The sequence below is a fragment of the Cryptotermes secundus genome, unplaced genomic scaffold, assembly GCF_002891405.2.
Source record: "Cryptotermes secundus unplaced genomic scaffold, Csec_1.0 scaffold414, whole genome shotgun sequence".
Classification (NCBI taxonomy): domain Eukaryota; kingdom Metazoa; phylum Arthropoda; class Insecta; order Blattodea; family Kalotermitidae; genus Cryptotermes; species Cryptotermes secundus.
The window spans coordinates 354,294-371,302 of record NW_019743151.1 but is presented as its reverse complement, the minus strand read 5'-3'; the positions used below and the strand labels follow the sequence as shown (position 1 = coordinate 371,302).

Below are 17,009 nucleotides of genomic sequence, written 5' to 3'. Positions count from 1 at the left end.
CTGGACGGATTCCTTGGATAAACGACCTTAGAATTAGAATATACAAAACTATAATTTTGCCTGTGATTCTGTATTGGTGTGAAACTTGGTCCCTGACATTAAGGGAAGAACATAGACTGAGGGTATTTGAGAACAGGGTGTTGAGGAGAATGTTTGGACCGAAGAGGGATGAAGTGACAGGAGGTTGGAGAAAACTGCATGATGAAGAGCTTCATAACTTGTACTCTTCTCCAAGTATAAATAGAATGATCAAGTCAAGGTGGATTAGGTAGGCAGGGCATGTAGCACGAATGGGGGAGACAAATGCATATAGGATATTGGTGGGCAAGCTGGAAGGAAAGAGACCACTGGGAAGACCAAGGCGTAGGTGGGTGGACAATATTAGAATGGATCTTAGGTAGATAGGATGGGACGGTATGGATTGGAATGATCTGCTCAGGATTGGGACCAGTGGAGGGCTCTTGTGAACACGGTACTGAACCTTAGGGTTCCATAAAATGCTGGAAAATTCTTGAGTAGCTGCAGAATTGGCGGGCTCCTCCAGAAGGGCTCAGCGCCATGAGTAAGTAAGTAAGTAAGTAAGTACAGATCCCTAACCCTACATATAGGTGTTAATGCCTTTTATATACTTCTAACATACTTTCAATATGTTTTAATATTATTTCAACATTTTATACAGAGTGTTTCACGACTTTAGGGCATAACTGCAGGAGGTGATTTCCTAGGTCTTTGTGATCAAAATATCTCATATAAATATGTGTCCGATTTTGGACGGTTACGGAGTTATGACCGTTTTAAACTCAGAATAGAAAGTAACGATTACTGACAATAAACGGAACAAAAGCAGCATAATACATGATACATTTAAAGTATGACTGTAAAGTTAACTTCGTGATTTTTACCTTTACTTTGAATTGATTGGTGCTTAAAGCTGATTTTCGAAAATGTCACCCCCGGCCGCAACACAGGCTGCCGCTTGGTTGTGAACCGCGCCGGACATACCAACCCACCACGCCTTAGGTGCCTCTCAAGTGTCGAGATAACGAGAACGCTCTATCTGTAGCTGGCTAAAAATAGCGACCCGCCAGATGACAGACGCGGTTCATACGAGGGCGTGTAACTCGGTAACCGTCCAAAATCGGACACATGTTTATATGAACTTTTTTGATCACAAAGACCTAGGAAATCACCCCCTGCAGTTATGCCCTAAAGTCATGAAACACTCTGTATATACTACCCCTTTATTCTATCTTCTATTTTCATTCCTAATCATGTATTTGCTATTTTAACTATACACTAATCCGAGGCAAAGTTTTTATGTTAATATTCAATACGACGCGTTGCACCGATAAGGATCCGTATCGCTATTTCAATAACTATACGTATTCCTGCCTGATGATGGTCATGTATGCCCGAAACATGTCGCAGTAAATAAACATCTAAACGTAATACTGAAATATCTATTGTGTTGACGGTATCATAGTTCCTACCTATTATATATTATGTATATACAGTTGATAGATCATTATTAAAATAACAAGCGAAAACATGAGAGGTGCAGTAACAAATTATATCACGAAGCTCGACTGTGGTCTATTTGAAAAAAAAATTTTGACTTTATGTCGTTTTAAAGCTAAAGATCTCACTAAAACGAAATACAAAATGCATTAGAAGTTTCAGATCATATATGAGATACAAAACATTTTCGTAGATCTTTTCGAAAACTTTTATACATTTGCAGGCTGACGGGACTGTACGAATGCTCTGTAATTACTCGCCTGAAGCTAGTTACATAATTACATCGTCATTTTATTGTCTGAGGTGCATCTGATAAGCCTGCATGAGTCTGCCTCCATAGCAATGCAAAATCGAAACAATTACGCCGTAATTTTGCGAAGACGGGGTTTGTCAGGAAGTGGCTCAGATCAGTTGAAGTAACATTCAAGAGGAAAGTTGGAATCTGACCTGTTGTGTCTTGTTTCTTCGACCTCTGCTTGCTGTTCCTCAGATGTTGAAGCTGTGGTTGCGACTGTCTCGTGCCGAATAAATCAGACACAGAGTTCATTTTATAGTAATTCATTAATATTATTTTATCGTCATTGGCAAAAGAGTCCTTTTTGAATGATAGCCTTTGTTGGAAGATTTTGCCGACTGCGCCAGGTTTTTTATTTTGAAACAAGAATCATTTTACAGTGCAAGGTCGTCAGACTTGAGCTCCTCCCCCCAATCAGGAGGGCCAGGTCCCCGTATTCATATATCTCCCGGTAGCAGGGTGGCCCAGTTATACTCCAGGCAATGCTTACCCCTCTCATAGCTTTGTACGACTCGCAGGGCTATGGTGGAGGTATTCTAACCCTTCTTCACACGGGGAATTAATATTATTTACCCATAAAATAGGTTAAGCTGCAAGTTTCTTGAGTATATACCATCATCATCGTCCTGTCATGTGACCTGTTACGATACGGAAATTGAAAGAAAGACGAGGCCCTGCTACTTTGTTGTTAGCAAAGAAGGTGGGTCCTCTAATAAGGAAGCTATCTTAAGTTGGTGTCTGGATACTTTCTGGAGTGATGTTATTCGCTCTACCTAATCCTCCCAGCCGCACTAGGCCCTGGGGTTTACTCAGCCTCTAACAGAAATGAGTACCAGGAATTAATTAAATAATTTTCCTGGGGAGTAAAGCGCGGCCGGCGCGTAAGGCTGACAACCTTACCGCCATCTTTGAGCCGATTGTCTAGATAATGTGGGACTCTCAACGTCTCACAACCCTACGGGCCTTCACAGCCTGTTACAGGGAGAGCTTTACATTTTTTTTTTCTTTCTTGGCACTACAGCCCCAGTAGGCCTAGGCCTACCTCCATGAACTTCTCCGTTCACTTCGGTTTTTCTAGATCTTACACATACGGTAGGACTCCTTGGGCGAGAGATCAGCTCGTCGCAAGGCCTCTACCTGTAGACAAACACAGAAAAACGCACACAAACGTTCATGCCCTGAGTGGGATTCGAACCCACGATCCCGGCTTCCGAGCGAGCGAAGACAGTGCATGCCTTAGACCGCTCGGCTACCGTGACCGGCTAGCTTTACTTTTACCTATCAGTTATAGACTTACATATTGTCGCGTGACATATACCTAACACGTGACAATTTGGTTACGCAACACTGGTACCTATCACGTAAGTATATGTTCTCACCGTCTTAAATATGAAACCTCGGAGAAGAGAAAGACTTCCTCGTTCCATTTTTTCCCACTGTCTTCTAAGGTTTAATGGAGGGTACACTACTGAAGCTACACAAACAGAACACATCGCAGCGCTTGAGACAGCAGGCACTGCCCAACACGTCTCTACCACAGACACACAGTGCTCCCCTTCTTCGACTTCGGTGTATTCAGTTGGGTTTTATTGGAGGGAGGATCTAATATGAGATCTGTGGTTTTCATCAGGGTAATCCACCCTGAAGATGGCGACAGAAGGTCATTCCGAGACATTAGGACTTTCCTACGAACTACATGGCGTTACATCCCAGAAGACCTGACGAGCATTCATGTAGATTACCGAAGTTTTAGATATTGCAATACTTCAACTGACCTTCCTTTTAGCTCGCGTTTGTACACCTGCGTTAAATATATTACAGACATCTGGGCAATCGTCATTGGTGATTAATGGCCTTGTGAAACGAGACACGACACTTCTCGACACGTCTGGCGCTCTTCAAATTGAGCTTATTACCTCGGTTTTTATTCGTTAATACTCTGCATCCTGCGTACACAGGCTAGACCCTTACGGGAGATCTAGGTGTAGATGGGCACGTAATATTGAAATGGGCATTGAAAAAGCAGTGTGTGAGAACATGGATGACGCATGTAAGGAGGTTGGTCTAGAAGTAAACACAGAGAAAACTAAGTACATGTTGCTCTCTGGTCACCAAAATGCAGGGCAAAATCCAGAACCTTTTGTCTTCTCGTCTGCTGTCCAAAAACATAAAAATTAGAATATACTCGTACAAAACTATAATTTTGCCTGTGGTTCTATATGGATGTGAAACTTGGCCTCTGACATTAAGGGAGGAACATAGACTGAGGGTGTTTGAGACAGGGTGTTGAGGAGAATATTTGGACCGAAGAGGGATGAAGTGACAGGAGGCTGGAGAACACTGCATAATGAGGAGCTTTATAACTTGTACTCTTCTCCAAGTATAATTAGAATGATCAAGTCAAGGAGGATAAGGTGGGCAGGACATGTAGTACGAATAGGGCAGACGAGGAATGCGTATAGGATATTGGTGGGAAAGCCAGAAGGAAAGATACCACTGGGAAGGTGGGTGGACAATATTAAAATGGACTTTAGAGAGATAGGATGGGATGGGATGGTATGGATTGGATTGATCTGGCTCAGGATATGGACCAGTGGAGGGTTCTTGTGAACACGGTAATGAACCTTCGGTTTTCAAAAAATGTTGGGAAATTCTTGAGTAGCTGCAGAATTGACTTCTCCTCAAGAAGGCCCAGCTCCATAAGTAAGTAAGTATTATTTTTTTAATGCTAGTGGGGTGGGACTAAGTCCCTTTTGCTGCGGCCACTTCTGGCCTATTGTATCAGCCCCAGATGATAGGTGAGGGTGATTGTGGAGCAATTGGTGGAATGAAGATTGGCAGGGGAAACCGAAGTACTCGGAGAAAACCTGCACCAGCGCCACTTTGTCCACCACAAATCCCACTTGACCAGACCCGGGCTCGAACCCGGATCGCCGCGGTGGGAAGCCAGCTACTAACCGCTTGAGCTATGGCACGGCCTAGTAAGTAAGTAAGTAAGTGAGAATATGGGCTGGATTTACATACTGATTTCTTTCTGAGCCAGTTATTGACTCAAAACTTTAGGATCCTCGACGCCCCTGGATTTCAGTGGAAGTTTGTATGTTGAAAGCTTAACTTTCATGCAACATTTCCTAGAAATCCAAAGATTTACACACTTACAACAAGCAGTATGACAACATTGCTTATGTAAACAAATGAACTCAATTTATGTCCACTTCAACAGCGAACGACTTGAAAAAGTGGATTGCATTTGATAAGTGTGTGCACCGTGTGAGATTAATGTACGATCAGTTTCAATTTGTTGTGCTATTCAGGACACTTCGGTTTAGACATGTCACTAGGCCAGTGAAATTGAGAATTCTGAATGGGCTAGACGCGTAGGTCGGATAGGGACTGCATTACTGATGCGTTATGTCTTGGGAAATTATCACTTCGAAGGACGAGAAGATTGAAGGATAATATTAAGATGGATTTTTGGGACATACTTCGTGAAAGTTGGATTGGTGTTCTGCATTGCGATATTGCCTGAAGTGGGGCGGGAAAGAAAGGCTGTTCGCTTTGCATGTTTTACGAATTTATTATTACGCGAAGAGGTATTGCTAGTTCGAGTGTATGTCAGGAAAGCAAACCCAGCCACTTGCAACAGAAGTCTTCTAGACAGAAGCCTATGAAAAGTTTCAGGTTTACTTATTTGTTTACCAGCTGTTTCGTTTGATCAGTGGTCACTGCGATGAAACTCGACGAAATTTCAAAGGGAAATTTTCAGATAAATTATTTTCAAAAATACCTAAGCTGAATAAGTTTAAAAGTTACGGATATATAGCTACAGACTAACAATATGCAATGAGCGTACCCGATATCTAGAGAAAACATTTTCGACGGAGGGTGTCTATGAATATTAGCTTTGTCAGAAAAGGTGAAATTATCGTTTTATTCAACTGGAAAAAGAGCATCATAACGGCCATTTTCAAATTCACTACTAAACAACAGAGATGACGCTTGTTTCAATCACAGATTGACAGTGGTTCAACGATTTGGCCCTCAGGTGCAAATTAAACTCCGAAATACGCTTTACTGTTTTGACACTATACTCAATTTATTTCGACATGCGTTTTGTAATATTCTCCTGCATTACTGCGCAGCCGCACATAACTGTAACTAATCTCAAATGCAACAAATGGACAGAACCTTCGGACACAGTTTCATCAGTAGCTGCAGTTTCCACAGATAAATCACCTACTGATCCACGCTTCTACATTAAATGGCGATTTCACTGATTATTCAATCTATCAACGTCGGAAATTTATTTTCAGCAAAGATAGACACTGCAATGCCGACTGAAGAATGGCTGCACCTAACGTGCCCGTTGCTGTTGTTCGCATGTGTTGATAAACTGTAGCAAAAGTCCTCAAGATTAAATGTTCGAAAGTCTGTTCTGCGGTTCTTGACGGACAGACGTAGCGGAACTAATGGCGCATTTCTGCGCGAGAGGTGTGCGTTCTTAGCGATTTTGCTCATTTCTCCATTATTAGAGAGCTCATAAGCACTAGACGCTGCACCGCACAGACACTAACTGCAACGAAAACGAGGTAGGCCATGTTACGTGCCAATTACTTGTCTCATAAGACGTATTCAGAACATTCGTTGAGATTGAGAAGTAAGTTCTGCGTTTAGCATCAAAATAAAATTCGTCCAACGACGTTTAATTTGAACCACCAACGCCACATTTAATAGAAATCGGGTAGTACTTTCGAATCTGATTCTCCCTTCATGCAAACAGTACTCAAAAGCAACCCGTAGAAATCAGAATTTAAATCTGCGAAATTAGACATTGTGAAATGAACATGATGTACGGGCTGGACGCCCGGGGTTCGTTTTCCTGCAATGGTAAGGTTCTTTTCTTCTCCACATCGTGCAGACCGGCTCTGGGGCCCATCCAGCCCCCTATACAATGGGTACCTGGGGCTCTTTCCCCGGGGCAAAGCGGCCGGAGTGTGAAGCCGACCACTCACCTCCAGCTACTGCCGAGGTCAAGAATGGTAGAAATATACATCCACTCCCCCATATGCTTCATGGAATAGTGCTTAATTAATTAAGCACAGGGGCAACTTCGCCATGCATCAGACCCCATTGTTCCGAAACTGAACACAGAGGCGTAATTACAAGAAACCGGAGTGCAATTTTAAATATGAAGGCCCCCAAAAGAGAGCGGGCCTCTACATTAAATACGCGAGCACTAAGAACTGAAAATATAATAAATATATTTCGTGTGTTGCTGATTTGGGGGGTCAGACTAGAAGTTTAAGAGTTACTGTAAACAGATATTAAGAAGAAATGAAACTCACTGTAGCTCAGTAAACACCTCCTGCTGGTTCATTTACTTTGTGTCTATCTTATCGTCGCTTTGAGACAGATATAAAGTGTGATTACGGGACATGAATATAAGCTGACTACCACATGGTGCACTCTTTCTTGATAAAGTTATGCTCACTTCTGGAAGGTAGTCCCGATATTTGCAAGAATCCGAGTGTTCATCGCTGTCTTCACAACAGTTCTATTGTTAGTCTGTTCAATCCACAGTTTTTCGTTAAGAACTGTAATATTATTACAAAATATAACCGTCCAGTGTGGCTCAGTATATATTTGATTATAGTGCCTTTACATATTTCGGTCAGTTTTGAATGTTATATAAAAATGCCCATAATATAAGTGCAGATTCTTAACGAATCGTACAAAAAGGGAGCACAACGCTGCCTAGACCTCAGAGGACGGCAGACAACACCCCAATCTCCCATCTTGACAGAAGAGGCACGAAGACACAAACCTTAGCGGTTCAAGATCTTAAATATTAAGAACATTAATAATATATTATTAACTCAAACGCTTTTTTACTTTAATAATTACATTTGTTTATACAGAACTTTAAGTATATGTACTACGATCTGCGTAATACTAGTTCCTTGGCTTGTTGTTATAGCCCTCTGAAGATGGTCACAATTGACCGAAACATATACAGACACCATACAAACAAACATATACTGAGTCACACTGGACGGTGTTGTCATATCGCTTTACAACAGTTAATTTTTTTTTTGACATCCCATGTTTTATTGTGCAATCTGTAAAGATACATTTAGCAGAATGGTTTGAAAAGTATCTACGATGTCATGGGGAGAGACACACAGTAGTGCCTCTCCGTGGAGTATGGATAGTCCTGTTGGGGCTGTAGGGAGTGTTCCTAAAGCTAACTTATTTACTACACTACAAGCTACTTTAATCTGAGAATCTGGAGGGCAGGTCACTGGGCAGATTCTTCTTCAGTCTACGAGAGGTAGGTGGCTTCATGAGTTGCGTTGCTAAGCGGTTGGGATGGGTACTGAGTCCTTCTCTGTACCGGGAGCTGAAGCGGCGAATTTCTTCCTTGATCGATGGGACTTGGAGATCTTTCCGTAGTACTGCATTAGGGACGTACCATGGTGCGTCAGTTATGAGTCGCAGGACTTTCGATTGGAAGCGTTCTAGGATTTCAATGTTGGAGGTAGATGCTGTTCCCCATAATTGGATCCCGTAGGTCCATATGGGTTTGATGGAGGCTTTGTAGATGAGGAGCTTGTTGTTTAAGTTGAGTTTGGATTTGCGTCCGAGTAGCCAGTAGAGTTTCGATATCGTGATGCCCAGTTGTTTCCGCTTTGTGAAGATATGGTGGTGCCATGTGAGGCGTTTATCCAGATGGAGGCCAAGGTATTTGACGACTTCAGCTTGAGGGAGGGGGTCGTTGTAGATGTAAACTGTTGGACAGTTTCCTCTGCGGTTGGAGAAGGTGATATGGGTTGACTTAGATCCATTTGCTTTCAGTCTCCATAGGGAGAGCCAGTCCTGTATGTCGTTGAGGCTGCTTTGTAGTTTTTGAGAGGCATTAGTCGGGTCGGGGTCTATAGCTAAGACGGCTGTATCGTCAGCAAATGTGGCTGTAGTGACGTCGGAGGAGGATGGTAGGTCAGAGGTGTAGAGGAGGTAGAGGAGTGGCCCAAGGACACTGCCTTGTGGGACTCCTGTACGGATCGGAAGAAGGCCGGAGTATGCATTGTCGACTTTAACTCGATAATGACGATTCTGTAGGTAGGATTTGACGAGGAGAAAGTAGTTGAGGGGAAGAGAGCGACGTAGTTTGAACAGAAGGCCAGTAGGCCAAACTTTGTCGAAGGCTTGAGATATATCCAGGAAGGCTGCTGAGCAGTACTGTTTCGTTTCCAGTGCCTCGTGTATCTTGTTCACAATTCGATGAGTTTGTTGTATTGTAGAGTGACGTTGCCGAAATCCGAATTGGTGATCAGGAAAGAGTAGTTGGTTTTCAACTATGGGGAGAAGTCTTTGGAAGAGAGGTTTTTCAAAGACTTTGGAAAGCAAGGGGAGAAGGCTTATAGGTCGATAAGATGCGGGCACATGAGGGGGTTTACCTGGTTTCAAGAGGAGTATGATTTGGGCTACTTTCCATTGGTCGGGGAAGTATCCGATGAGGATGGAGGAATTGATGAGTTGCGTAATGTGTTTGATTCCAGCAGGGGGAAGTTCTTGAAGGATTTTTCCCGTGATGAGGTCGTACCCTGGGGAAGTTTTGGGATATAAGGTTTTGATGATAGTTTTGACCTCGGATTGTTTGAAGCGGGGGGGAGGGGGATCAAGTTGATAGGGAGATTCCAGATAGTTTATGATGGAATTCCCTTCTTCTGGTAGGTTGTTGGAGGGGTGCGGTTGAAAGACGGATGCTAAGTGATTGGCAAAAGTGTGTGCTTTGGTACTACTGGTACTCGCCCAGGTGCCTTGTGATGTTAGAACAGTTAACTTGTGTGACGGGCCATAATGAATAAAGTCAAACTGTAACATTATTTTCACATCTATGTCTAGGTCTTGGAAGTGGTCTCGTACCTCCGGGAATTTCGACAAAAATGATCGGCCCATATTTTTCTCATCTCTCTGATATGTCCTGCACATTCAGCTATGTTAATATGAGGCGAAGAGTACAAATTAGGGCAGATCACGGTGGCCGCGCGGTCTAAAGCATGAACCATCTTCGCCCCCTCGAACACTGGGATCGTGGGTTCGAATCCCATTCGAGGCATGGATGTCTGTGTGCGTTTATTCTTTGTTGGTGTTGTCCTGTGTAGGTAGCGGCCTTGCGTCGGGATGATCCCCCGTCCAAGGAGTCCTACCGACTGTGTATAGATTAAGAAACTGAAAAAGCGGCCAAGGTCCACTAAGGGTTGTAGAGCCATAGACAGACAGACAGGCAGTATAAATTAGGAATGTAACATTATGGAATTTTCTTCGTCCTCCCGTAAATTCATCTCAAACAGTTCCAGTCCGTCTATTTGTCCTTCTAGCAGCGGGAGATGAAATAATCTTTTTTATTTTATTATGTCATGTTTATTCACTTCAGCTTCTCAAGAAGCACTCTGCTCCATGGAGTCAGTTCAATTGAAGTAGCAATTACATAATTATGTATGCAGGAGATAGAGATAGAGAAAAAGTCGTTTCGATGTGAATGCTTACGTATAATAAACATATTGTCTTATGTAACGCTATGTGTTCGAACTCCTTTGCTTTCCACTGTAGGCAGAACGCTTCAAAGAAGTTGTCCGAATATTGTTTAAACAAACGTTGTTTTTCTAGATATTAACAGCTGCACAATTACCCAGCGCTAAATGTTAGGACGCCGGTCACAGTAGCCGAGCGGTCTAAGGCATGCACTGTCTTCGCTCGCTTGGAAACCGGGATCGTGGGTTCGAATCCCACTCAGGGCATGGATGTTTAGTTTGTGTGTGTGTACAGGTAGAGGCCTTGCGACGAGCTGATCACCCGCCCAAGGAGTCCCACCGAATGTGTAAGATCTAGAAAAACCGAAGTGAACGGAGAAGTTCACGGAGGTAGGCCTAGGCCTACTGGGGCTGTAGTGCCAAGGGAAAAAAATGTTAGGACATTTAACTGCTGACAATAGAGATGCTTGGTCTACACAAGCAACATTACCATACACTGTAGCAAATTAGTCCAGGGACCACTGTCGTTTCATTAAATTTATTTAGCGTCATATTGTTATGCTTCTGTAAAATATTGAAAGAGTAGCACTTACTATCACGCCTCTATTTCTACGAGTATCTGTTGGCAAGTAATCCTCCAAACCACAGGACGAACTAAGAGGAAGCATAATAGAACAGATTCACACAAGATTTTATGGAACCGCTTTTATATGGGTGCAGTCTGGTTAATTTTCATAACCAATTAAGATCTGAAATTAAGTTTACATACATTTTTTTAGTACTTTGACACATTTTCATGAGACTTGGTCTAAGGTACGTCTTTTACACTATTATTAAAATGTGAAAATTTCATCTAAATTAATTATAAGACTCACTCGACCTAAGAGCCTACAGGAAGGTTTACACGTACACAGATTTTTATGACACACTGTAGGCTATATGGCACTTCTCTTATACCGGTGTTACTGCCCGTAGGTTTAATACACTTACTGAATTATGTACCTTATTGAATGGCGTAAATTTGCTCAAATATGTACATATATATAAAGCACAATAGACCATTGAAGGTCGCAGTGCTAGGTCCAGTTTTATGGCTCACCCCTCATACTCATATATATATATAAAACCCCTTTGACATATTTCAATGAAAATTCATCTTGGTATTCATTTATAGCAGACAAAAATCAAATGTTTTTTTCTTTCGTTTTGTTGAACTCCCGTAGCAGAACTAACCGCTTCAAGTTCATAACAGGAGAATACTTACGCGGATACTTGCTTGACAAAGCTACTCGGCAATATGTACCGCCATTGTACTTCCCTTGTAATTAACTATAAATCTGAGCTCCCAAGGAAAGGAAAATTTATAGGGGCCGTCAGATTTTTAATTTGAAAATTAAATCCGCAAGTTAATTACTTCCCATCATTCCGAACGTTATCGGCCATCAGGCACGCTGATTCATCGGAAAAAATCGTATGCACCTCGCAACAAGCGGCGCACCGGTCGCCGTGAAGTGCAGCGCCGTGAATCGGTCAACAAAGTTATAAAACCCTCTGCACTTAATTTATGGACACTTCTAGTAGCTCGGACTAAATACAGTAGCGATGACAGGTAGGATCATTAATGAACTGTCAATTGCAAAGGATGGGAAAGGAAGAGGTCGTGATTTATCTCAAGATATTGTCTTGGCACACTTCTGGAGAGACTGATGAAAACAACGGAAAATATTAATCAGGAAAATCAGTGTGTCGCCTGAGATTCGAACCGGACACCTCTGGAAGCGTTATGACCTGAGCCACCTTGCTCAGTAATACGGGGTGGTATATCCAAGACTGAGGAAAATTGTTAAATTCGAGGGGTCCGCCCAGTTACTTAATCGCCTCTCAGTAAGTCAGTCAACTCGAATGTGAATAGAATTTCTATAATGATGTTTCGTGTAGGTTTTACGCAAGAAGACATTTTCGTAAATTTGTCATGTACGATTTTGCCGTATGTCTGAACACTATGTCGAGTCACTAGTTACAGTAATTTCTGTCGTAGTATCGGAGTATACAGTACAAAAAGCTGCCATTGCATATCGCGTCTGTGCTATCATCTCCAATTTTCGAGCTTCACCTAGTTGAGTAATTTACATTTCAAAATATCTGTATGCTCCGAGGCTCCCGCAACCGTGGTTATGATCGCCGTGTAGTCTGGTCGTAGTCAACCAACTGCTACCTGCTTCGCGCCGGTTTCCTGCTTGGCTTATTCTTCGACCCTGAAGATAGAAACGACATGTTCCTCCGAATACACACGGCGTAACACCTCAGAAGATAACTAGTAGAACTCTTGAATAATGTGCCCTTCCTGCTAAATATTCCATTTGAAATCAAGTTCAGTGCTGATGTGGCCCCTTCCTGTATGAGTCACAGGCAGTGTTTACGTTTTGTTTATGTTTGTCATCCGAAACTCCTCACTTTTAAATTTGCTCTTGTGTTTGCTGGCATCGAAGTATAGTTTTGCCATTCGTTTCTAGTTATAACAGACACTTTTTGCACTGGCAGGCTTGTGTTGCTGGCAGGGGGTGACTTTCAGGAAAATAGCATGAAGTATAGCACTAGGGATTAGGAAAATATACAATTTTCGGTATCTTGATTTTGTGATTCATACATGCGGAAAGAGAGGGGTGGACAGCATTAGAAGGGGAATGACCCTTACTAGCCTACTGTAAACAGTCAAGCGTGGTTTCAAATCACACCCATAAGCAAATGAGTCATCGCCTGTGATCATTACAAATGTGAAACATTCAAAACAGCTGCTGAAACATTTTTTCAGACGCTTGACATGAGCTGAGGTTGACTAATACCTCGTGAATCCAGCGGTGTGCAAAGTTTTCTTAGTCACTCGCTCGCGTGAAGTCAGCGCGTTTGTGTGTCAGACCAGCCTCTATTGACAGTGCGCGCGTATCAGTGGACGGAGCACGTGACCGAGACAGACACGGCCTTCAGTATGGTGCCTACACTAGGTAAGTCTTTATTAGCACGTCGCATTTCTTCGCAAGTACTCCTCAAAATTTTTACTATAAACACAGACTTCTGTCCTCTGGGATGTAATGCCGTGTAGTTTGGTGAAAGTGAATGGACGGGTCGGAGGAATATCTCGCCTCCATCTTCATGGTCGAACTGTAAGCCAAGCAAAAATTTGCTGCCTGCTTCATGATAGTTTCTTGCTTATCTTAATTATCGACCCTGAAGATAGAGACAATATGTTCTTCTGAAACATCGATTGATTTTTAACAGACTATCATGAGTCACAACTCTCACAGCACCGCTACGAGAACTTCTAGTCCGCCATATTACTCTTATTATAAGTGTTCGGCAAAACGTACAAGCGAAAATAGTGCCGTGATGTCGAATGGCAAAGAGGTTATAAGGATTGGCCGGACTTTGCAGTTTCCGTGTTGTCACAGAATCTCTACATAGTGGCCGAATATATTCAATGTCCAGGTGTTAACACGACAATTACAAGGAGTAACCAGACATGTCGTCCAGTAGCTCAAAACTTGTAAACTGTGTCCGGAATGCATACAGTAGCGGGGTAGAAGCACAGAAATTCTAAAATATGGCCGAAATTCTTAGAGTACTCGGGTAGTAGCACAGAAATCGTACATTATGGCCGAATTCTTACATTGGCCGCACTAGCACATGATTTGATTGATTTGTTTTCAGTGGTTCAATATTTTAATGTTCCCCCAAGGATAGATTTTACAAGGCGTTAATTGTTATTACAGGGTTAGTCGGGTAGACACTGCCTTTCATGTGCTGGGGCTTCACGTCACTGTATATGACGTGCACATGCGCGCGCACACACACAGATATTTACTTCATGTGTCTGTCCCAGTTTCCTCCTAAAAATTTTAGGAGACTGCAGCGCGTCCTGACAAAGTGAAAAGTTCTTAAGCCTCTTTAAATAATGTCCGAAATAGAAAGAAGAGCAAGCCCAACTAACAGTGCACAAATAAACAGCGGATAATATCTGAAATCGTGGAAATTAATATCTGCATGAGGACCCTGGCAGTTCGTACCAAAACTGTCAATAACAATCGAAACTTTAAAATGAAAACGTTGCACGGTGCTTTTCAGTCGGCGATGAACAATGCAGAGAAATACTGAAATGTAACCGACTTTCTTTTTTTTTTTAAACATTTTAGATTAAGGATCCTGACTGGTTTTACGGAAGATCTGATTAACTCAGGTAAAAATTGATTACTTAAGCTGAAGTTAACATTATATTTGATTTATTCTCATTGGGTCAGCCTCCCCCCCATGGGGCATGTTCCCCAGTTTGGGAACCATTGAACAAGGCTATTATGAACTGATGAAGCTATATCATAGTTTGACGAGTGTTCAGAATTATTAAATGAAGGGACGTAAGTTATGTTACAGCTGCTGCAGAATCTGAGCTAGCTACGTGACACTTGATATTAGTAGGCATTTCAGTTCAGAAAAAGAATAAATATCTGAAAGACACAATTAACGAGCTTGAAAGCAACAGTAGAAACAAGAATATTACTGATTTGAGTGGCCCTAAAGCGTAAGTGAATTTAAGAAGAGTTGCCAACCTAGGACTAAATTGACGAAGGATGAGAATGGTGATTTCCTTGCAGATTCCCACACTGTGAATAGGTGGAAGAAATACTTCTCTCAGTTACATACTTTGTAAGGTCTCTAACGATGGTAGGCAGACTGAAACACAGACTGCTGAACCACTAGTCCATGAGATTAGTCCTTTTGAAGTTGCGACTGATACTGAAAAACTGGAAGGTAGAAATCGGCAGGTATTGTTCGACATCCAGCAGAATTGTTCCAAGCAGGAAGGCAAACATTATTTTCCCAGATCCAAAGCACTATAAATTCCATTGGCAATAAGGAATCCTTGCCTTATTAATGCAGCTAATTTATTAGTGACTATTTCTAAGAAGCGAGACGAAAGTGTTTATGGTAACTATGGTGGCATATCACCGTTATCAACTAGATATACAATTGTATCTAGATATCCTCTCAAGATTAAGTCCATACGTAAAAGAATATTTTTTCGGGTTGCGCAGTGTGGATTTCAGCGTAACCAATCAACTACAGATCAGATATTCGGCACTAATCATATACTGCGAAATAACTGGGATAATGAGACACATAAAAACTTGTGATTCAGTTAGGATGGAAGTAATATATAACCAGTGAAAGTCGTTAGGCTAACTAAAATGTTTCTAAGGTAAACTGCGCATAGGTGCACTTCCTATTCGGAATGGCTTAACCAAGGAGACGCTTTATCGCCACTGATTTTCAACTTCGATTTAGAAGACTTCAAACTCAATGAAAGCCATGGGACACTAGAAATTAGTCGGACACTTCAGCTTCTGGTCTGTTTTTCGGCGACATAAACATGAGAAGAAAAACAGAAGCCGTTTGTTTGTCGCTACTAAGGGGCCTCACCTAGAAATAAACACAGAGAAAACTAAGTACTTGTTTAGGAACGACACTAACAAATTCAGATTTCATTGCTGAAGAAGTTAAGAAGAACAGATTAAATTCGAGGAATTCCTGCTGAGATTCAATTCATAATCTCTCTTTTTCTGTGCTATCGTAAAACATAGAAATTAAAGCGCACAGAACTATAGTGTCATATGATTCTGAGCCTCGAAGACAACACTGAAGTGTGTAAGTGGAGTGCGGATTTCAAGTTACAGGTAACCAACTTCTGCAAGCAGAGCAGACGAAAATTATTAAACCACTGTTGGGATTTCATAAACTGGACTACCAAAGGAACGCATTATAAAGGAAAGATTGTCAGCGTGAAGTAAAGTAGAATGTATGAGCGACGAGGACAAGCGAAAGAAACATGCAGAAAGAAGGCAGAGGAAGAGATTGACGAAAGTAGCATTGTAATAGAACCCGTTGCAAGAGAAATGCACGTCGTCCCAAAAACAGATGGAAAGACAAATTCTTGAGTGAGAGTTGGTAATATAGGACTTTAAAGCCTAAAATTTTAACCCCAAAAGAAGAAAACATTCATTTGGAACTTCTTTCGATAGATCTATAGGTATTCAAAACTTCGTCTTCGGTGTGGTGGTTACATTTCCTGCTCTGTATTCTGGGCAACTCGATATTGAGATTGGGAGCTTTCATTGTCTGTCCTCAGTGCCGCCATGAACCGTTTGGCGCACTGCTTGAAATTGGCCCATGTATGATAAACAGGCTCTATCCGTCCGTCCACAGGTTGCATCTCCAAATCAGATGTAGGTTACGTTTGTTATGGCGGTATTTACAGTGCAGTCGTCGGGTGAATATTATTTTGTATAGGAAAAATGTACTTTACATGATGCCCAATCTAAACTTTATACACTTCATAGAGACAGCGCATTACAGAAATATACAGCTTAATAAGTTCAACAACTTCTGTTTGAATCACTTTTCGATATGTTGAATATTTAACTAAATGTAAGGAGAAACTACTTATTTCATCCGCTCTGCAGTGTGTATTTATATTGTGACTACTTTTGCGAAAGATAATATGTAAAATAGCACAGGATGCATCCGAAAATGCGTTGAAGTACATTTTTCTGTTTTCATACTCGTGTGCATGACGGACACTCAAAGTGTTTCTCCATGCAACAGTGGAGGTTAGC

General features: G+C 41.9%; 1 protein-coding gene across 8 annotated transcripts in view; it reads left to right on the top strand.

The window, feature by feature from the left end:
* The window catches only part of LOC111873860 (hepatocyte nuclear factor 4-gamma), a 156,697-nt gene that overhangs the window by 77,264 nt on the left and 62,424 nt on the right, over positions 1–17,009 (top strand). Inside the window, exon 1 of one of the 8 annotated variants that reach the window (XM_033755239.1) lies at positions 13,250–13,349. The exons of 6 other annotated variants lie outside the window; for them this stretch is intronic. In XM_033755239.1, the coding sequence (XP_033611130.1) occupies positions 13,334–13,349 (16 nt within the window). In that variant the 5' untranslated portion in view covers positions 13,250–13,333. Of the gene's footprint in view, positions 1–13,249; positions 13,350–17,009 lie in introns of those variants that run through there. One more of the 8 variants, XM_033755238.1, reaches the window with a different exon arrangement.